General features: G+C 40.4%; 1 protein-coding gene across 13 annotated transcripts in view; it reads right to left on the minus strand.

Annotated features, from left to right (window-relative positions):
• MTMR3 (myotubularin related protein 3) overlaps positions 1–23,289 on the minus strand; it is an 86,731-nt gene that overhangs the window by 25,802 nt on the left and 37,640 nt on the right. For all 13 annotated transcript variants that reach the window (XM_054844090.1, XM_054844080.1, XM_054844085.1 and 10 more), the window contains 6 exons: positions 22,914–23,003; positions 21,581–21,697; positions 12,448–12,530; positions 9,943–10,109; positions 6,108–6,204; positions 4,548–4,661 (listed from right to left, as the gene is read on the minus strand). In XM_054844090.1, coding sequence (XP_054700065.1) covers positions 4,548–4,661; positions 6,108–6,204; positions 9,943–10,109; positions 12,448–12,530; positions 21,581–21,697; positions 22,914–23,003 — 668 coding nt within the window. The remainder of the gene's footprint in view (positions 1–4,547; positions 4,662–6,107; positions 6,205–9,942; positions 10,110–12,447; positions 12,531–21,580; positions 21,698–22,913; positions 23,004–23,289) is intronic.

Genomic DNA, 23,289 nt, shown 5'->3' on the forward strand with positions numbered 1-23,289 from the left:
GAGCAGGTTGCACAGGATGGTGCCCAGGCGGGTTTGGAATCTCTCCAGAGAAGGAGACTCCACAACCTCTCTGGGCAGCCTGTCCCAGGGCTCGGTCACCCTCAGAGGGAAGAAGTTTTTCCTCGTGTTGAGATGGAACTTCCTGTGTTCCAGTTTGTGTCTGTTGCCCCTTGTCCTGTCACTGGGCACCACTGAGCAGAGTCTGGCCCCATCCTCTAGACACCCACCCTTTAGATACTGATAAGCGTTGATCAGATCCCCTCTCAGTCTTCTCTTCTCCAGACTAAACAGCCCCAGCTCTCTCAGCCTTTCCTCATCCGAGAGATGCTCCAGTCCCCTCATCATCTTTGTGGGGTCTCGTCTGGGATCTCAGCTTCATGTCAACCGAGAGTTGTTTAATTCCCTCAAATGCGGCAACTGCACAGAACGGTGAGGGTTAGCTGAATCTTTAAGCAAATTTAAACAGTTGAAGAAAGCCCACCCAAACCTATAGATCTTAACTTTGTCCCCTCTCACCACTCTAATAAATGTTTACAGAGGTGTGACAAAGTGGTTTATAATTTGTTGTCCAAGGTGTCAAGCCCACGGCAGGCACTGAGCAGCCCCACCTCTGCAGAGCGACTGCAGGGCAGAGCAGCCGGCCGCAACAGCTGCCTCATGCTGCTCGTTCAAAAGCAACCCTGATGGGGTTAAGGCTCCCTGTTGCAAAAAAACTTATAAAATAGGTTATGATACAATATTTTAAGTATTTTTCATAACTCTTTTGTAATTGTTTTGCATAAAATTCCTCCTCAGAGGAAGCAACTGACACACTGCATTAGTTCAACCCAAGGAAAAGCAATCTGAACACCACAGCACTTAGACCAGGTGCTGGCTGCAAAGGAAAATGTATTTCTGCCTTCCAGAAACAGCTCTATTGACATCAAATTAGTTCAGCAAAAAATACGTGCCAATCACTGAAAGGCCACCTAGTTCCCTGCTACGCTTGCACAAATGACAAAAGAAAATAAACCATCATTATACATGTAAGAAATCTATTTTCAACACTCTGATAAGCTCATTTATTTTTCCATATGTTCTCCCAGATTTCATTACTACCTGCCTGCAGAGTCATTTTCATAGGTTCATAAACAGTTATACTTTCATCTCCAGATTCTTGCCTCCCATTTATTCCACAAATAATAAAAAATCATTAGGCCAAAAGTTGAATTCATTGATAGCTGTGAAGCCCTGACACTCCTAAGCCTGCACAAATATGCAACGTTCAGATGTACCAGCAGAAATCAGCAAACAATTCTATTTACGGTAATGTTGGAGGTCTGAGCAATCACACTCATTCCAACCAGACTGCCCAGGGGAACAAAAAATAGCAAATAGTTTAAGTGTGATTCTGAGGTCCCTAGAGATAGAGAGCTGGGGATAAGACAGTGTCAGTCAGATCTCAGTAACCAAAAAAAAAAGATGAAAAAAAATCAAAGCAAACCCTCCACTGCAAATTTACTAACCCTCCAGAGACAAAGCAACATGCAGCCTCCCTACAGAAACTAAATAGTAAATCACCATTAGATAACTATAAAGCCCTTTATAAAGCACTGTATAACTGTATGATGTATGGGACACCTCTGCACATGCTTCATCTTCCTTGTGTTCAATCAGCCTTTTGAGCACAACAATAAATCCACCGAGTCCTTGTAACTACAGAGAGGACTAATGAAGGTCTGAATAGCTCCTTCCATAGCTTTACTTAACTACTAGCACTTGCAACTGGAAAAAAAAAAAAAATCATTGCTACAATTCACGAATATGATTCAGCAAGTACAGTACACAGCAATTTTCTGTTTGCCTTGGCTTCCCATGTGGGCAGAAACGCTGCCTGCATGGATAATCACCTCCAGCAGCGGGTGAGACAAAAAGACACCTTCGACACAGCTAATTTCACAGCTAATTTATAGAATGTATCAAGTCCTCTCATCTATCCACAAAATCCAAGAAGGCTTCTCCCTACCATTGATTTTCTGGGACCAAAAAAAGAGACGCTACAAAAGCAGTGTTATAAACCAGATTTCTCTACAGAAATACGTGCTGAGATTTTCAAAAATTATAAACACAGAGAAAAACTGCAGAACCTGAGTGTGAGATTTGTCTATAAATCAGTTAATAAAATAGAAGCGCCACTCCTGACAGTCCAATCTCAACTGAGTATTTTTTAATATTTTGCCTCTGAATTCTGCCCACTCTGCTTTTTGGCCTGTGCATACGGTCATAGCTCAAGTGCTTTACAAGAACAGACAAGGAGGTTTTTGTAGCCAAGTCTCTCTGGTCTCTCTCTGTCCCGGTGTTCAGAAAAGTATGAGACAAATTTTAAAAATATATCATTTTTAGGTCTTTTTTTCCCAAGGTAAAGCAAAAAAATAGATATTTTTTAAAATGTGATCAATAATTAAACTAATAGTCCCAAAAATCATCCTCAACAGATAAAAAAATGCTGAATGAGCTTTCGTCCCTTACTCCTCCAAAAGTAAGGAAAAAAGCTATTTGCACGGTAACGTATATAGAGAGAAAACTATACATGGATTTCCAATCACACGGAACATCAAACACTAGCGGGTGTGAGTTCTATTAGAGCACAGAATGATGAACTGCATGTCTTGAAAAAATCTATTACTAAATGTCAAGATAAGAAAAAAAAAAAAGAAATCAAAAAAGAAAACCTTTTCTCCCACTGATTTTAAGATTACAAATGAAAAACTACGTGGTAATTTAACATACATGGTCTCATCAGAACTGCAGAAAATTGAATGCCAAAGATTAAACAATTTCAGTCTATAAGGTCTTTGGAACACTTAAATCACCTTAAGTCTTAAAAATTTACCATATGCTGGAAAGCAATTTGTACCCCTCGGAGAGCTGAACAGAGGATGGAGCAATTCTTCAACATTCAGAAAGAGACTATGCTAACCCCTTTATTATTTGGAAGAAAAAGGAGAAAAGATAGGAGGATTTAAAGATATTGGTCTGCTGCCACAAGCTAATTTGTTCTCTTTTCATGGAATAAGAACTCTTAAGTTAGGTAAATAATGTTTTGTGGCCTACTCTTTACTCTTGTACACGTGCTCCTCCGACCCAGACCACATGAATTTGTCAGCTTTACGGCTCTCTAAATTTAGCTTGCCACTCAGAGAACAGCTTTTCCTTTCTATTCAGAAAGAATGGGTGGCTGGGCAGACTTAATGGAATTATCAGTATTCATTATCTTTTTAATCCCTTTGTCATCTAGTTTTTTAAAGAGATTTTAAACATTTATGGGAGGATAACTACACCAGGAAAGTGGCCAAGGTATTAAATGACAGCTTCCAGAATATTTGGAAAAAAAAAAAGGTGCTGAAATATATTTCGACCTAAAGAAGCTGCCAAAAAACAGTATCTCAGAAAAGCAATTTTGTTATGAAGAGTTGCTGGACTTAAGGAATAGACTGTCTGATTAAAACTATCTAAAATATGTAGCTAGGGCTAACATGTACATTCTTTTGTAATTTGAGTTTTATACATCCCTTAAATAATTTTGAGATTTGTCCTTGTTTATACTGCAGTCTGAGTATTAGCCAGATAAGAATTAGAGGAAAACCAAATGAGTACCTAGCCAGCGATGCCATTTATCAGTTCTTCAGCTGCACTGATGTCTTCATCTCACATTTTTTCATTTTCATATTAAAAAAAATAAAATCAATCTTAACTGAGGTGACTGCCCTAGGAACAACTTGCAGGAGATGCAAATACTGACTGCTCCCACATTATGTGTTGGGAATTAAAAGATCCAAACCATCATTCCCCCTCGGAGTAAATGTGTATTAAGTCTGCCTTACCTCATTTATGGCTTGACAAGGGCCAATACTGTCTCACACATTCTTGGAATTTTGAATAGGTATAAAACAAGACATATAAAAATAGCAAACGTAGAGACCCCAAGCGATCAGCCCTAACAGGTCATTCTTCCCTGTCAGTTAAATACAGGTCTGAATGTTTTCCCACGCAAGGGGTTCCCTCTCATCCTCGTTTGATAGCTAAACCCTGAGGGTGCTTCCTGTTTTCTTCCAGGGTCCTCTTCTCCTTGTCATCCACACTAAACCACTTGTGGGATCCTTCTGGAGCGGAACACAGGACCTCAGCCCAGAGTCCCAGGGCAGATCAGCTTGGGGACCGCTCCACTCCTTGTTGCCTCCTCCCAGCCTAGTTCTCCAACTCAACCCCAGCAGGTCCCGGGCCCTCAAGCAGCATCCCTCCACATCCTGTTATACACGCAGAACTACAGCAAGATGCCAGCCAGACCTCTCTTTACTTGGAATAAATTATAAAAATATTGTTTTCAAATACCTTTACCAGTTTTGTTAAAGTCTGTCAGGCTCCGTGAGGGCACATCTGGGGCCCAGAGGAGCCTGAACACCTTTCATTACAAGTCACAATTCCCAGTTACAACTTTTTTCAGCTTTTATTTGCTAGAACACCCCATTTACAGCCTGGTGAAAGCTGTTTCACTGCGAGAGCCTCACCTGTACACAACGGCAGGGATACGTTTCCAGGACCGAAAGCTTGCCACACTCTCTAGCTCTTTATCCGTGATCCAGGCAGGCACTATGATTTCCTGGGGGTAACTACCACAGAGCCTGTGAGAAAGGTGGTGCAAAGGGTTGAACAGAGCAGTTACACACTTCCCAGACAACACACGCAAATAAGCACTATAAGCAACCTGACAGCTGTTCATCTCAAACCGCCATTTTAATAATTCCTGTTTCATTGTATGTTAATAAACTCCTTTGCATATACAAAAAGCACTGTGAACACTGAGGTGCATAAATGTGTTTCAGAATTAGAAGATTCAAGCTGGTGTTTTTGCAGGAAATTTGCATATAGGCGATTTTTAATCCCAGCTGCTGAAATAAACTGGACCACAGAAAAGAAATTCCACATCTCTCCAGGCTAAAGAATAAGCCACATGTGGAAAATGTACCTTAGCTCATCAACTCTTGCTCAAGGCAGGAATCTGAGTGTACTGGCTTATGTCTGACAGGCTAACTGGGACCTTCTACTAGCTGCACCTCCTACTCCACAATTTAACTACTAAAGCCATGACTGCCAATGAGAACAGTGCAAGCAGTCAGGGGACCACAATATACTGCTGAATCATAACCTAGTTCATCCCCACTCCATCCCCTTAAAGAGATGCATTTACTGCACAAGGACAGAGAGGAACATGTGTCTAAGACTGCTCTATTCAGAAAAATATATCAATCACCCTGAAAAAAATGCCCATTTCTCAAGTGCTGGCCACAAGAAGGAAAGGAGTAGTTTGTGCCATTCTGCTTCCATATGACACATGAAGTTTTTTTTCATTTTTCTTTAGTATTAAATACGTAAGGGATAGCTAGTTTTTCTTCCCTAGATTTTTAGAGCCCAAGACAGATATTCTTCCTGCAGTGACACCAGCTAGCAACTGTAAGGCATTATCCGGCAAAGACAGAGCAACGACACACATTTCATCGCTAAGTGTTCCTGCTGGTTTTGCTCTGAATTGGATTAGGGATCAGCCAGTACACTCTGTCCTACCAACCGAGGACGGAGGAACACCTTTCCCTGCTCCAGCAGCAAGAGAGGACATTTGTCTGTACTTTCAGGACCAGAGAAAGTGTTTTGTCTTATTTTCAGGGTCTCCAAGCTTAACTCTTCCAAACCAACTTTTTTTTTTTATAAATACAAGTCTTTGTCATAAGTTAGAGAATAAGACACAGTAAAAAAATGTTTTTTACAAGTTCAAACTCTACTCTTTGCTCACTTAAGGCTGCCCTTTCTTCCATTAGAATGCTTATTCTCCAAGTCCTTCAGCAAGCACATCAAAATTTGGTATTTCTAAGTCTACAAAAATTGTAGCAGCTAATAAAATATTAAATACTACTTTAAAAGCACATTTTTTCTATAAAACAACAAAAAATCATAATTCTAATTGTCCCTTATTAGGAACTGTAGAACTTGGAAAAAGTTCCAGTAATCTGCTATAACAGAATTGGTGTTTTGAGATGCCATTTGGCTGTGAATCAGCAGCCCACATAACTTACTTGTACTTCTCATTGATGTTGGAAATCCTCCAGGCATTGTTCATATCAAAACCCATCCGCTCTACTTCATTTTTAAACCTTGAAGTTACATGTTCTCCTGGGTATAAAAAGCAGAGAGAGAAAATAAATGTGAAATATGAAGTAAGACTCCTACCTTTCAAAATAGTTAGAGAAAAACCCCGCTGCACTCATATTTATTAAAAACTGAGAAGAGAACCATCCACATTTCACATCCCTATTTTGAAAAAATCCGCACTGGGAGAACCACGGCTTGTACCGATGGCTCTCCCTGGTCAACCTCTCCAGAAATGCCAAGCCCATGAAGGACATTTTCTCTGAAATGACCAGCTTCTGTAAATTCATATAAGAAACAGTAACACTGCAGACCAGAACCAAGCACATGAGCAAAAGCAATTTAGATCTGTCGGGAAAACGCTAGTAGTTTTTCTTCTTCCAAATGTCAGAAGAATTTTTTATCAATGAGAAGAATGTGAAGCTCTGGTCTGAGATGTGAAGGGGTAATATATGGGATGCAATCTGGAAATTGGGCAATCTCCATTTAGTATGCAATTTCAGCAGCAGGCTTCCTGTATGACTGTAGGCAAGCCCTGTCATTTAACCTGCCTCTCAGTTTTCCATCTGTGAACTGGAAGTTATTCCTCCATGAGTCATGTGGAGATATGAAGTTAAAATGCATAAATGATTGTTTGACACAAATAGCAGTCACAAGATCCTCACAAATTCCTGCATTAATGTATTAAAGGAACTGGAATGAGCTCCATTTATTTTCTAGACACTTTTTTAAAAGCATCAAAATACAATTGAAAAATATAGAATGGCAACAAAGAGTAATTATTCTGATAGACAGAAAATCTAGAGAATGAGAAGGTATTCAATCAAAACGTAGAAGAGAAGAACATATAAAACTTCCAGGTTCACAGAGCTAAGAAGTGTGATAAATTTCATGAACACGTGAGCACCACTCAATAAAATGGTTCTGAAAGTCTGTCCATTGCTTGTCTCTTTAAATTACTGTATCATTAAATCATGAGGCAGAGTACCACCCAACAGGAGGAAAAAATCTGTTGAAAAATTAATGCTTTAAGTATTACAGCTTTCCATTTCATATTTCAGAATACCCTCAAAGTCTTTAAATACCTGAGATATACGTAGATATTTATCTCAAAGATGTAAATGTACGTGCCTGAAAATTTTATGTGATGTTACAGAACAATTAAATATAGAGAAATAGGTAAATTAAGAATAAAGATAGCAGCCTAACTATAGGACTTTAACTGTGAAAGAAAAGCTACAGTGCTATTCTTTCCCACAGGTCAGATCAGACACTGAAAATGGTACTTTGCAAATTGAGACATGCTTTACAATACGGACAATATGCAAAAGATCTGCATAATGACATTATTTGATTTAAGTTTTTGGAAAGGTAAAATGTGAGAATGACACCGTGCAAATGGAGAATATCCACTCTTCAAGGCAGATGGCGGTAAAACCTATGGAGCTGCCGACCGTCATCACTTATTCCCTTTACAGCATGCCACTGGTACAACAGTACCATAAAAAAGAAATAGTTCTGCCTTTTCTGCAGAAGGCTCGTCTCAGCATTGCACACGCACCGCAGTTCTGCTTTACCTTCCCTATCGCCAGATCAATTAGGCTGGAGCTTGCCAACGATTTCCCGTTTCTCACATGAACTCTGCATAAGCATGAATTTATTATCTTCCAGCCACTGACTCAAATAGATCAGCTGCTTCAGTCCCTGGTTTACAAAGGCTGGATGGCTCCGCAGAGATGGCAGCTCTGGGAGGAGCCCCTTCATCCTTTGTCAAGGGCAGAGGTGACACAGGAACAACACAATCCAGCCAGCCAACCACCTCTGTTGTGTTCTTCCTTAGCAAGAATTTTTTTAAAAAAAAACCCTCAACATTTTGTAGAAATAGCAGCATTCTCTTGCAGCACTGAGGACAGACTTCATTATCAGCTGCTGTGAGGAACAGTCATTCGAAGTTGTGATACGTGCTTAAGGATTTTTCTGGATAGCAAGTGAGAAGACTGGAAATATCCCCCAATCATCGCTGCTGCACACTGCTAGTGGGTTTTAAGATAAACACATAAAACTACATGAAAATGAAATATTCTGTTTGATTTCTCCCTCTAATTTTTCGGCTACTGTGCACATCATGAAATCACAGGTTTTCCTCTGAGAAATAAAACCCTAGCCTTAACACTTGGTCCGTCCCTCCTGGACTGCTGGTATTTTAAGAGGCATTTTGAGCCAAGATGGATAATATTTTCAAAGCATCCCAATCAAATCTCAAAATCAGAGCAAGAGCAAGCTATATGTTTTGTGGACTTGGGCCTTTTGACTATAAAAGCTGATTCTGAGAGCCACAGTTCAAATCTCCCATTAACACATACATTGATAACAATTCCACCCCCACCCCCCCCGGAAGTCGATACTTAGATTTTGAAGCAATTTCCTATTTTTGTCCATATCTACCAAATATTGGGGTAAAAAAATGAATTACAGTATCTTTGGATTGACTTCTTCAATTACATTCCCATAGATTTATTTAAACTATAATTCGGTTTTTAAAAGGAGAATATCTATCACTAGAAACAAGCAAGCTACAGGGAAGAAAAAGTTACTACATTAAAGAAAATTATTTGATTGACAGATCTACATGAAAAAAAATATGATTGCTAAAAGTTAAGAAAAAGGTAAATGCTGCTTCTTATCCCAACCTAGGGTTAGGTTGAAACTCATCTGTTTCAGCAAGGAAGAGAAAAGGACTACAAGGAGACTTAGGAAGCCATGTACACATCCGCTGCCTTCTGAATTTAGTTAGGAGAGAAAAGACCTGAGTTTAACAAAAATCAGAGGATTTTTTTCCCTTTTTTCAGTAACTGCTAACATAAAAGGTGCAAAGTGCAGGAACAGGAACCAGAACCAAGGAGCACCTCCCTCTTGTTGACTGTTCTTCCCCGGGCTCCATGGAGATTAGTCTTTGCTCAATCCCAGACCAGGTTCAGTAGTAAGGACTGAATCACACTAACGTTCCTCTCCCTTCACAAAACCATGACAACTGACACACTTCTCAGATACGTGAATTGTGAGCAGAGAGCCTCAGACCTGAGGCAGCCTGGAACTCAGATCTCCCATATTCAAACAAGTGCTATAACCACCAGCACCACCATTTTGGCTTTTATTTACTTGTGGGCTTCCAAAACTTCCCAGGAAGGATGGTATTTCACTAAAATAGGTTGCTGTCTTGCTGCTGTGAATGAACCTCAGGAGCAGCTTGAGGACTTCCTTCTCCTTCACCTCCCACTCCTCAACACCCATGTTGAAGCCCACTGTTCAGGGCAGTTACAAAAAATGTGGGCACAATCAATACAAGACATTTTAGAATCAAAGTTGCTGCCATGGTGAACAAAATGTTATTAGTAAGCATTATACATGACTGACTAAATCAAATCCACCACGATAATTTCCCCAGGACATTCAGGTACTGCTTTGTATATTGATCTCAAAGCAGCTATGGCGGGAGCTCCTTTGTGCAGACAGAACAAAACTCTGACTGTGCAGCAGACAGACATGCAACACGAAGGATACTGTATCTATATAATTACCATCTAGTCAGTGAAGAAGCACAAGAACTTATGTACATAAAAAAGTCCATATTGGAATTTTTCAGGTTCAATTTACAATAGCATAGACTGAATTTGTTTGTAACTTTCTTTGAAAGTTCTGGATTTCAAACAGGCAGTTACGAGTCAAAGCATTTGTGACGATCCCCAAAGTGTTTCCACATACCTGGCCGACACAAATCCCCGTGCTGTTCCTTTTCACTAGCATATACCTCCATACACCAAGCGTGATAGGCAAATGAGAAAAGGTCTTCTATCTTCGAAGGAGGGCGGATGGCATTGTTCAGTCGCTTAAGCCAATCTTGACACTGCTCAAAGGTAGAAAACTGACACCTGTCCCAGAAACAAATATTTATCTATTAATTTTCAGTAAAAGATGCCAGACTAAGATCTGACAGGCTGACTACGAACCCCTCCATGAAAGCAAAAGCAAGAACAAACATCTTATTAATTTAGTTCTGCTTCTATGTACATTCTAACAGATTTTAAAAATGAAACCTTTGGATATTAGTAAAGAAATACACACTTATGAAGCCAAAATAAAATGTAGACAGGAAAGCAATGTTCTGTGATTGTGAGTAAACCAGCAGTATGCCCTACCAGTCATGAATGAGGGAGATCTTTATGCACGTTTACTATAAAACCAAGGACAGTATCACGGAGTCAAGCGTCATTCCAAGACAGGAATGTGTTGCAGCGCCCAGCTGGCTGGCAGTCTCCAATGGAAACTCACGAAACTATCACGTATATTAAAATCTATGCATCGTATTCCCGTAAACAACAGTTTTCATCAGACGCAGGGGAAATATCCATTTGATTAATATACTTAATTTAAGAATAATGAGGGCAAACTCTGAAATCTTATATTATTCCCCTATCTCAGACGCTAAGATTCTCTTTCCTGGCCTTGGCAGGAAGCACAATGTTTTTGAAACTGAGCCTAACATTACAGACTAACAACAACTGGCAAGAATATTCCCTGCACAGGAGAAAATAATCATCAAAGCAGTATATGAAAATTACATTAGCTTTTCAAAGAGGATTCCTGGACCCTTTAGAATAAAAGGGTGGAAATAAGATTAGTGATTTATTTTGCTCTAACACATTTCTTCAAGATTTTATAGTTATAAAATATTCACCAAGTATTTACATTCAGCTCAGTCTGCGTTCTACTGCATTCATGGTTAGTGATAGCATCTGCATTCTCTAAGGGCAGGATTTACCACCCCTACCTGCAAATATCTAAAAGTCAGTCAGTGGAAGGAAAAAGACATGGCCAACTCGTGCTGTCTTACGAAACGCATCTAAAACAGCCTTGAGAAACTGCAGCCTGGAAGCGTTTATTTCCCATCGCTGACTATAAAGCAAGCCGAGACCACCAGCCCAGACTGGATAATTCTCTATTAAATATCTATATTCAGACAAGATACATCTCACCCTAAAGATCCATTTTCATTCTAAATTCTTTTAACGTTAGCGTTGCAAATACTATCTGCACTTGAGCCCTGATATTCAAAATAAACTATTTTGGTAATGAAAAAGAACATGAATATTTTCTAAGTCTGGTATCTCAGCCCCATACTTCATGACCTTCCAAGGGCCAGTGTCACTGAGTACTCATTCTTGGAAATGGAATTTGAAGGTAAATTCGTAAGGAAGAGCATAAATACAAATAATTTGTATTCATTCTACAATTGAAGAGAAATAACAAATTAACATAGAGAGGAAGGGTGACTTTTTTAAATGTCAAGAGCTACAAGTTAAGAGGAAGTTAAATATTTAATTCAAATTAAACTAAACATTACTTCTAAAGTAAAATCAGTCCTCATCAAAATACAGCATTTCAGGAAGCAGCTGGCCTGTTAAACATTCTGAGTGACTGGGGCTCATTTCATTATACAAAAGGTACTGCCAGCAAACATTTAATCAAAAAGAAATGTTCCTTTCTTGTTAATTAAAGTTTATAGATCAAAATTAATTTCTGCAGAAGAAAAGTAGGAAATAGCTGTAGCTCAGGCTCAGCAGCTCAGGGGCAGACTCTGAAGAAGGACAGACATAAATAAATACTCCCTTTGAGATGATGCTATCTGCTTTCCCGGGTTACAGAGTGGGTTTTACAGACCTGGCTTTACTTTATTCCCTCATTTGCTTTTCCAATAGACTACTATGTCTGAAAGATAGCTACTGTTCCCTCGCCACAGCTCTCAAAATCACAGGGTGGTTGACGTTGCAGGTTCCAGGCAGAATCACACAAACCCACACCTTAACCCTCCAAAACCCAAATCTTGATTAAATGCTTTTCCAAGAAGTGTGTGTTGGGTCCATCTAGTTTTATATCTTATACCTGAAGCAATACATTATAACTGATTGCAGGGCAGGGAAAACACAGAGAGACTAAAATTAGTTTCAGGATAAAAAATCAGATTAGCTACTTAGGCTCAGACCAAGGTTTTCTGCTATTCTGTATTGTAACAAGCAAAACCGCAGACCATCTTACTCCCATCCTCTTTTCAAAAATGCCCAGCTATCGTACACAGAAACAGACATAAACTTTTGTGGGGAAAGCAAAAGGACTAAGAAAGAAAAAAAAACATTTCCTTAGAATGTCACAGCTGTCCACAGCACGTGGAAAGCAAAGTTACCCCCAACTCAAAATCCAGCCCATCCTTACCTTATAACCTTGCAGTCTTTGCAAGTCAAATGAAGTTGAAATATATCACGGCACTCGACGCTTTCTATAAGCTGCAATGGAACCTGCAATTAAAAAGATTATATAATTTTATTTCCAACAGCACTAACACTGTAATTTTTTTGCATATCTTAGAAGGATTTATTATAGGACTAGATGGAGTCTGAAAAGAGAGAGAGAAAAACAAAACTACGTATAACTAGTTCAACAGCTGAAGTATGGTACCATGTATCAGTAAATTTTCTAGCTCCACTGCTGTACAGTCCAAAACCCTTAAGGGATTGTATGAAAACAGCTGAGAAGACGGCAGCACTGGTGACAAATGTGCAGGGACAAAGAGCAGCAGAAACCCACAAGCTTTTCTCTCATGGAAGCATCTTTCTTTCTCTCTTCTAGGTCCAAATTTAGGGATCTAAGGAATATCATTTTAGCTCTTGGTGTCAAAAATGAACTGCTAAGCCAGATTCCCCTTAAGAGACTGCTGCAGACTAGATGCTTGTTATATGAAAATATCCCATATTTCCTCTTCAGAGAAAAATCATTTGGCCTGTGGAAATCAATACTCATGATCACAGCAGCCACATTTAGAGTCATAAAGCTGAATCATTCATTTTTAAAGGTGCAGGTATATGCACTCACAACATTTTGTAGAACATGTAGATAGCAGAAGCTTGATGAGGCAAAACATGGAGCACGTGCAAGTACCTTTAGAGAGGAGAAGAGACCGCAGGGTGAAAATATTAGTTTTCATTAATATTTTTGGACCTTTACCTGAGACAGGCAAGTGTACATAGTTGAACACTAACTTTTAAGACAATCTCATACATAACTCTCTCAATTCCAAACATAGAATTTAGCTAATGCCTAATAACAAACATGAATTGGAAAATTGATTAGAATTGTTATTGGATTACATTGAACATGACACAAGGCAACAAACCCTCTGCCATTGAGATCCTGCAATACAAAGGCTACCAGAGAACCACTCAAATACTCTGTTATCTTTGCCACCAGAGAAGATGATCCAGCAGTTTAAGTTCTGGCACAGGGGTTACAAGATGCGGCTGTAAGACCTTGCTCTGCCAGTGTCTTTCTACGTCACTCTGGGCAAGACCCTGAAGGTCACCTCCAACCAAAGATCTGGGGCACGAAATCAAGACGGCTTCTACTCAGGCAGCATAAAGCTTAAAAAGTACTTGATTTCAATGGAGTGAAAAAAGGAAATGGAACTAAAAACAGAAGGCAAATGAAAGAGATGTCTCAGAAATACAAACCACAAGAAAGCTCACTCTGAGCATGAAGATGGATGAAGATGAGATTCAATGGATGGACCACTCGGTGGATAAGGAATTGGCTGGATGGTCGCACTCAAAGAGTTGTGGTCAATGGCTCAATGTCCAAGTGGAGAACGGTGACGAGTGGCGTTCCTCAGGGGTCAGTACTGGGACCGGCACTGTTCAACGTCTTTGTCAGCAACATGGAATCGAGCGCACCCTCAGCAAGTTTGCCGACGACACCGAGCTGTGTGGTCAACACGCTGGAGGGAAGGGATGCCATCCAGAGGGACCCTGACAGGCTGGAGAGGTGGGCCCGTGCGAACTGCATGAAGCTCAACAAGGCCAAGTACAAGGTCCTGCACGTGGTCGGCGCAATCCCAAGCACGACTATAGGCTGGGCGAGGAATGGATTGAAAGCAGCCCCGAGGAGAAGGACTTGGGGGTATCGATTGATGAAAAGCTTCACATGAGCCGGCAGTGTGCGCTTGCAGCCCAGACAGCCAGCCGTGTCCTGGGCTGCATCCAAAGAGGTGTGACCAGCAGGTCGAGGGAGGTGATCCTGCCCCTCTACTCCGCTCTTGTGAGACCCCACCTGGAGTACTGCATCCAGCTCTGGGGGCCCCAGTACAAGACAGACATCGAGCTGTTGGAGCGAGTCCAGAGGAGGCCACGAAGCTGATCAGAGGGCTGGAGCACCTCTCCTATGAGGACAGGCTGAGAGAGTTGGGATTGTTCAGCCTGGAGGAGAGAAGGCTCCGGGGAGATCTAATTGCGGCTTACCAGTACCTGAAGGGGCTCCAGGAAAGCTGGAGAGGGACTGTTTATCAGGGAGTGTAGTGACAGGACAAGGGGTAATGGGTTTAAGCTGAAGGAGGTCGATTTAGATTAGATGGTAGAAAGAAATTCTTTACTGTTAGAGTGGTGAGGCACTGGAACAGGTTGCCCAGAGAGGTTGTGGATGCCCCTGGATCCCTGGAAGTGTTTAAGACCAGGCTGGATGAGGCTTTGGGCAACGTGGTCTAGTGGAGGGTGTCCCTGCCCACAGCAGGGGGGTTGGAACTAGATGATCTTTGAGGTCCCCTTCCAACCCAAACCATTCCATGATTCTATGATTCTATAAGATGCCTAGAGAAAGCTAATGGTAAATGCTGTGCCCAGGAGAACGATCAAAACTCTCCTGTCTCATGGAAGGCAGTTGCACCTCATGCTTCCCTGCCAAATCAAAAGTTGGAGTCTAGAGTCCCCTTCTGAATGCAAAAGCTCATATAATTGCCCAGAGCTCTCAATCCCCCAAATACAACAGGCAGGTATTGTCTTAATACTCAACCTTTATCCCTGCCCTTGTCAGACCACGACTGAGAAGCAGTGCTGGAGTCTCCCTGGCTGGAGAAAGTACTAACCGTCATCACCCATGACCAGCAAAGCTGGCAGAGGGAAGTTATTCTTTGTTCCTTTTGTTGTCACCAGGCCATTAAAGAACAGAAAATTCACGTACAAGAAGACTAGACAAGATGGGTATTCCAACGAAACTGGAACTTGAATTTTGGTTTGTGTTTTCAGTACTACTACTGCTTTAAGATCTATGACAGTCTAATATAAATTACATAACTAGCAACACAAGGGGGCACATGAAACGAAGATTTCCTCCTGTGAGATAAGCCCCCTCTTTATTTGCCATCCTTAAGCTCAAACTGACTGAGGAGTCACCCGCAGAGAATAAGCACGGTGAAGACACTGACTTCAATACCAATGTAACAGGGTAATTAAAGGCATTACAGACAAGATCAGATGTAGTGCTGCTATAGTTAATCTTTTTATTTAACTTTATTTTTTCCATGCCTTCTCCTACTCAATTCTAGTCTGCGAGGTAAATAAATTGTTGTGGTAGTTTTGTCTAATAAATTAAGGGACTGGAAAGGACCTCGGACTGGAGAATCTTCACTCTTTCCTCCTGACTGCACAGCCTCGCATACACCCAATAAATTATTTCAATCTAGTGACTTACATGGCACCAACATGAAAGTAAGGTACCTTTCCCCAGCTAAATGAGTTAAGACTCTAGAAGACTTGCTTTTTCAGTCAAATGCTGCTTTGTTAATATTTTTTTCAAGCCCTCTTTTATTGCATTTTTCCCATGATTCCCTTGATTTAAGCAGTTCCTCACCTTGCTCCCTCCTCCTAGCAGTCTGGTTCTGACTCCCCTTCCTCCTGTCTGCACTCTAATGACATACTAAGTATTCTTCTACTCCTGCATTATTTTTAATTTCCTTCTTTCAAAGTCACTCTTTGTTCCATGCCCTTTCAATTTGCCCTCTGCTCAACAGCCATTCTTCTTTCTCTTGACAGTCTACATGCAGCTCACCATCTATTTCCTTAGAATCTGCTGGGTTTTCTTCAGGGCAACCTTCATATCAATCTTTTTAATTTTCTTTTCCGGTCATAAAAATCTGTCCTCTGATCCTCTTGCATTTTCAATCTCCTTCCTGTCCATTATTCTTCTCCCAGTGAAACTCTGAAATTATCTGCCTTCATTCCCCATTCTTTCCCACTGATAACCTTCCATTTTCATTGCTATGTTTTTCAGGCTGATGCGTGCAGCAAGCCAGCCACCCAGTGCAGTCAGCTTGCTCTTGAAAGAGCCATCAATTCTATTTGCGGGCACTTCACCATATAATAATGGCTATCGAAATAAAGCTGTGGAGAAGCAATCATTTTTTGCTTTTATAGGAACAAACACGCATTGTTATCCAAGGCCAATCATACTGCATTATAGAGTACTAGAGCATCGTGCTCTTGCAGTATCTGTCTTTTGACTGTCTCCTCTTTAAAATTATCTCATTTTAATCAACAGCAACATTCTACAACTCAAACTTTTTCTTTGGGAAATTTTTTTTAAAATTTTAATTACTGGAACTGCCTGTTATCTAACAGTAGTACAGGATTAGATTTAGAGAAAAATACCTCTGTAGGTAGAAAAGGCACAAGTTACATTTACACTGCTGAAACAATCCACCCTGTGGCTCAATTGTCGACCACAATGACAAGTGGGTGATGACCAGGCTATAAGCCAGCCCCTTCACCAGTGACTATGCTATATACCCTGTATACCACTTGGTCTGAGTCTCTCAAGATCTGGACAGACTAGAGAATTGGGTAAAGAGGAACCAAATGAAATTCAACAAGGCCAAATGTAGGGTCCTGCACCTGGGGAGGAATAACCCCATCACCAGCACAAGCTGGGGTTGACCTGCTGGGAAGCAGCTCTGCGAAGAAGGACCTGGGAGTCCTGGTGGACAACAAGCTCTCCATGACCAACAGTGTGCCCTCATGGCCAAGAAGGCCAGTGGTGTCCTGGGGTGCATGAAGAAGAGCATGGCCAGCAGGTCAATGCTCCTCCCCCTCTACTCTGCCCTGGTGGGGCCGCATCTGGAGTTCTGTGTCAGTTCTGGGCTCCCCGGTTCAAGACAGACAGGGAACTACTGGAGACAGTCCAGTGAAGGGCTGCAAGGATGATGAGGGGACTGGAGCATCCCTCAGATGAGGAAAGGATGAGAGAGATGGGGTGGTGTAGTCTGGAGAAGAGAAGACTGAGAGGGGATCTGATCAACGCTTATCAGTATCTAAAGGGTGGCTGTCTAGAGGATGGGGCCAGACTCTGCTCAGTGGTGCCCAGTGACAGGACAAGGGGCAACAGACACAAACTGGAACACAGCAAGTTCCATCTCAACACGAGGAAAAACTTCTTCCCTCTGAGGGTGACCGAGCCCTGGGACAGGCTGCCCAGAGAGGTTGTGGAGTCTCCTTCTCTGGAGAGATTCCAAACCCGCCTGGGCACCATCCTGTGCAACCTGCTCTGGGTGACCCTGCTTTGGCAGGGGGTTGGACTAGATGGTCTCCAGAGGTCCCTTCCAACCCCAACCAGTCTGGGATTCTGTGATTCTCCAAGATACTGGGTGGCACCCAGGGGCCATGAGCTGTAATTAGTACTTCTTGTTTTCCCGGTTCAGAGTCTGAAATAATGTCAGGGTTACATTACAGACTGGTTACTTTAAACAGCATGAGGCCAAGACTACGTGCTGTACATCCTGAAGCATGGTATAGTGTGACATATGGAGGAACTGAGGATGCAAGGTCAGCTTAGAAGGTCTGCAAGGATGCTCCTAGGTGGGAGGAGTTGAATCCCCCGAGATGTGATCTTGTTCATATAACCTACAAGGTGTACCTGAAGCAAATTTTGCTTTTAATTACAACTAAACTTATTACTCATATGCAAGGAAGATACTGAACCACATATTTTTCCATTAAAGGCCAAGTAAGGGAAGGCTTATACTAAAACTCACTTAATCAGCAAGACTGAAAGTCTCCCTCATCTTACCAGCAGGACTTTTTTTTTTACTGCATCCAAAAATCTACTATTTGAAAGAGGTTACATACAAACCATGGCTTCACCAACTACACTAAAATTTTAGTTCTTCTATAAATGCAATTAGCTTATAGGGAGAAAAAAGATTAGACAGAAACACCCACCAGCTGCAGAGTTTGAAATTTTCTTAAGGAAAGCCAATCAATAGAGATCAGCCTGGGAACAAAACTTCCCATGTGCACTGAGAGATCACTGTTGAGTCTGTGTTTTTATCCCACGGATAAATGTAAGTCAATGCTTTTGAATGTCATAATCCCTCCAATTTATGCATGGTCTACTGGATCTTTTGGTTTTGCATTTAAAACACTATGTTCCTATTACTACTGTGATCTAGGAAATTATCCATGGAAGAGATTTACACATGCAGCCGTCTTCTGCAGTCTTGCAACGTGAGCATTATCAACTTTTCAATGTATTTATTTTCAAGCAGAGGTGCAGCAAGTGATCTTAGCAGCACTGTGCTACTTACTGAGGTTTCACAAGCATCACTTTGACAGCCAGTCTACTGAATTGTAAACAAAAAAGAACAGTGAGGTTAAAAAAAGCAAAGACCAGGAATCCATTTTTAACTGGACTCCATTTCCTTCGTGCAGTCGCCTTTAAGGGGCAAATAGTTGACGCGCATGCTGCTTTCTCTGGAGGACTGTTTCTACCCTGAGAATATCCCACCTACTTCAAGAGGAGATGAATCCTCTAACACAGAAATAGTTCTCTCCACTGAGGTGACAAGGTCCTTAGTGTGGCTGGACTTAGTCAGGAGAGTGATTCTTGGGAAAAATCATTCAAAATAGAAAAAACTCCTAACCTTAGTAAACATTTATACATTTTTAAAAAGGTCGTCTTACAGGTGTTTTCCTAACAGCTCTAAGCGATATAAAAACCAGTAGGAAAGAATCAAGATGAACTCAATCAAAAATTACTCAGTGAAAATTTAATTTAGAAAATCACCATCTGATCAATAATTGATCAACAATAACCAAAGTGATTATTACTCCAAAATTTAACTATTTAAATATGGTTCCTAATTATTGCAAGTATGTTTTATCCTTTAAGATATTCCAAATCTTGTCTGCCTTGGATTCCAGTAGAGTTCATATTACAATATTAGTGATGGTCATATATGGTTACAGAAGAATAATCTATATTCTGCTCTACCTCATACACTATCCAATTGAATCTTTCTGGTTAATGATGACATAAGAAGCAGGACTAACAACCTTGGAGACACCGGACAGAGTGAGAGGGCAGAATACTGGATATGAAAGTGAGGGAAGCAAAATTAACATGATAATATTCACAAGCTTTTACAGACTCTTTCCTGAACACAGAGAAAGAATATTATTTAAGAAAGCATAATTCTTGTTACTGCTCAAAAATACTAAATTGAAAATGCTTAAAAATTAATACCCCCATTTATCCTATGGACAGATATGACAGGAAGTGCAGTACACACATTAGTGGCTTCTCTGATAAAGAAACTCTGTAATTTGCTGGCATTCCTCAGGGCAAACTCTTGATTTCTAGGGCTATGCTTGTTTCTCATGTCTCAGCTCCTTGCTTTTAAATATTCAGTCCTTTGCTTTGTCAATTCTAGTTGCCAATTTCATACAACATTCAGACTCTGAATTAAAAAAGTAACCTAACAGTAAGTAATACAATACAGATTTATTGTAGCAGGCCCCTTGGCAGAATTCAGCCCTAGAATTCACATTTTATCACAAAGCAGCAAAGGGAATCCTATAAAACACATTGTAACACATCCTCTCTCTGTTGCCAGTGGCATGTAGAGATGCATCTGGCTGGACTGCACCGGAGGCATCCCAGCACCTAGCTGACCCTTGGCTACCATTCTGATGCACACTGGCACTTAGGCCTTAACGTGTAAGTCTCAAGGTATAGATCAGGATTGACTACAGAATGAGAAGTGAAGAGTAAAGTTATGCTACCTCTGCATGCACACATACTTGTATCATCTCCTTTGGATGGCCAGCAGTGGAAGATAATAGCCCTTAAATTTCCACCTAAATTTTTGTCATAAGTTTTTTACCATCATTTTGAGTAATTGCCACATTCAGAAATAATACCTTTATTTGCTGAAAAACCCCGCATCATCATGAATTTTAGCACTTAAATGCTGCACACAGATGTTCACCAGCCTCACAGACATGCCTATTCAGCCTACTGCACTGATAATTCATGAACTAAAACAGCACTTAAAGTGGTTAATGATAACTATGACACAGGCACATTTCAAAGTCTGTAGATAACAGCTATATTGTTAGAGACAACATAAACCAGTAAAGATTGAGTTTCAGATAGCAAACAACATTTTTACAGATAATAATTTGGTCCTGACAGAAAACAATAAAAAACAATTTAAGATTGACATGGCATCAAAAATTAAATCAATTAGGTGCACAGGAGATCTCGCTGATGTTCCAGACCACTGTGTCACATGTATCTCAGTCACGTAAGTGCTGGACACTTCAATTCTTGTATTTTGTTTCCCTTGCTTACATGCAGTTTTGGTGGTTTACACTTAACCCACCACTGCATAGTTCAGGATTTGTGACTGACATGGGACAATTGTGAACAACTAGTCAGGGTCAGGACTTGTCTTGAAATAAGGAGATTAGTAAAAAAACATAATCAGGAGGAAAAAATAATGCTTTGATTCTTTCGATTTTATTTTACTGGTTTTATTACAAATATCCACAAACATTTCCGTGCCATGCGTAATGTCCTATCAAATTCTATACAGTTCACAAATGGTATTACAACTAGTAAGACTAGTACACATCAGCATTATACTACTGCAAGAGACTATACGACATCCATTTATGTCTACGATCATGAGTAGCTGGATACGTAACACTAAGAATGGATACTTAGAGTAAACCTCTTTAAAGAAACATGTAGGTATCTGAAGATGAGGTCCAAGTCACAGATCTCCTATGTGTACTGTACTCCTTACTGTACCGACACTATCCAGCTTCAGGCATGTAACTTTAGTAGCCAGACATACTTTACCTTTTGAAGCTCCAAGCAAGGCACAAATCTAGCTTGGGTGCTCCAAAGAGCCCTTTGGAAGACCTTGTATTTCTCTATTGACTATACACAGAGCTTATAGAGAACCAGTGGCTGACACAGTCAGCTGTAAAGAGAACATAAAGTTGAGTGATGTGAAGATTCCTTAGTAAGTCTGATTTTCAGAGGTGCCAAGTCGTCTTTTGATGCGACAGATGCCTAAATATGCTACCTGTTGTCCCTGAAAAATATGATTTGAACATCATAAAGGTATTTTTCATTACCACTAACCTTAAAAGGCAGGATCACCGTACTTTTATCCTAAATTCTCTTATTTGGATTAGGTTCAGAATACTTGTATTACCACGGTAGCACAAATAACACTTACATTCACAACAGACTCCTTGAATTTGATGTGAAGCCTGTAATTAGAAAGTGCAATGATGGCATCCTCTGCTCGTCCTACGTACTCTGTACTCTCACCATGAAGTTCAATGAACGGGACCTTCAGAATGGGAAGAAAAATCTTTCAGAAACCATTTACCAAAAATACGTAACTGCTGGAAGCACACACTCAAGCACACATCATCATAAAATCAAAATGAAACACTGCTGAGAATTCAGCATAGCCATTACCGCTAAGAAGGAAAGTCTTGGGTTACATTGGTTCAGAGGTTAATTGTAGCCTTTTTTAAAAATGATTCCTCATTTTGTCTTAATTTTCCTGAGTAGTAAGTGCTTGGTCAGGGAAAACAATGAATTTTTATGAAAAATCTGAGCAAAATAGCCTCACATTTTGGCAAGCAGTCTGACCAACCCCTTGATTTATGCTCTTGCTCCTTACTTAATGGAGAGGGGCATTTCCATAATGTTATTAAATTCATCCTAAAGTAGGCAAAACATATAAGATTATTAATCTTCTATGCTATGGGTTCCCAATTTTCACTAAGCAGGCTCGGGTAACCAGCTTAGACTGAATACCTAAATGCTACAGAGCTGGAGTCAGTTGGACAAAAAAGACTTTTTGCTTCATATTTCTCACTGCGACTATGAAAATGCATGACACGTTGCTGTTTTATAAAGTTAGGAAACCTGCAGTTGTATTACATTGCACATAAAAATTGCAAATGTTTAATTAAAAATGTGACTCAAGCCAAATTTAGCTGAGCTGGGTGAAAAGTGTAAACGCTCAACTTCAAAATAACGTGGTTTGACACCAACTTAGCTTAAATCAATGAAAAATATTTTCTATTAAAATGGAACAAACTACCTCGTCAGTTGATATAAGAGTGTCTTCATGGATAAATCATATGAACTAAGTTCATTTCAAAAGAAACTTCGGAAATTACAAAACCAAAAAATATCCATTTTGTGCAACAAGACTTGCGGCTTCTCAGGCAAGTAGTAACAGTAGTATTTAACTAGCTTAGTGAGTTCTTTTTAAAAAAAACACCAAAGACTTCTAAACTATGGAATAAAACCTAACACTTGAAATTACTACACAAGTAACACCTATATTTTTCAGACACTCCAAGGAATCTCTTGTAGTATAATGCACAAGTTCTGTCCTACCAACCGTACATGAGTATTTAAAAAGAAAATGTGTTTCTCCTATTACTGTGCTCAACTGTGAATGAAAATTCAAAGGGAGAGGCCAGAGAATACATAGGTCAACTAGAGATGCTGTGATCTGAACTGGCAAGGAGCAGCATGGCTATTACCTGAAGGTTCTCATCCTCTCGGATCAGCTGCTTCCTGGGAAAAATCTGATTTGCCTGGATGCATTCAAGGCTGTGCTGAGTCTCTTCATCCTGAGAAACAAAGCAGTACAGTTAACTTCAGCACTGGCACTTACTGCCTTCTTCCCCACATAGCAAGCTATCCGTGACCAATGAAAAGCTCAAATGGGATGAAATGTTTAAAGAATTCAGGTATCAGTAACTTAAAGTTACTAAACTTTCAGAAGACAAGCACTCAAACAACTAAATATGATACTAGAAACATGTTTCCTTCCTGCAGCCTGATTAATAGTCATAAAACCAGAAAGACTTGTAATAGTATTAGGAAAAAAGCATTAGCCTAGCCTCATACTACACT

The sequence above is a fragment of the Grus americana genome, chromosome 16 (genome assembly GCF_028858705.1).
Source record: "Grus americana isolate bGruAme1 chromosome 16, bGruAme1.mat, whole genome shotgun sequence".
Classification (NCBI taxonomy): Eukaryota; Metazoa; Chordata; class Aves; order Gruiformes; family Gruidae; genus Grus; species Grus americana.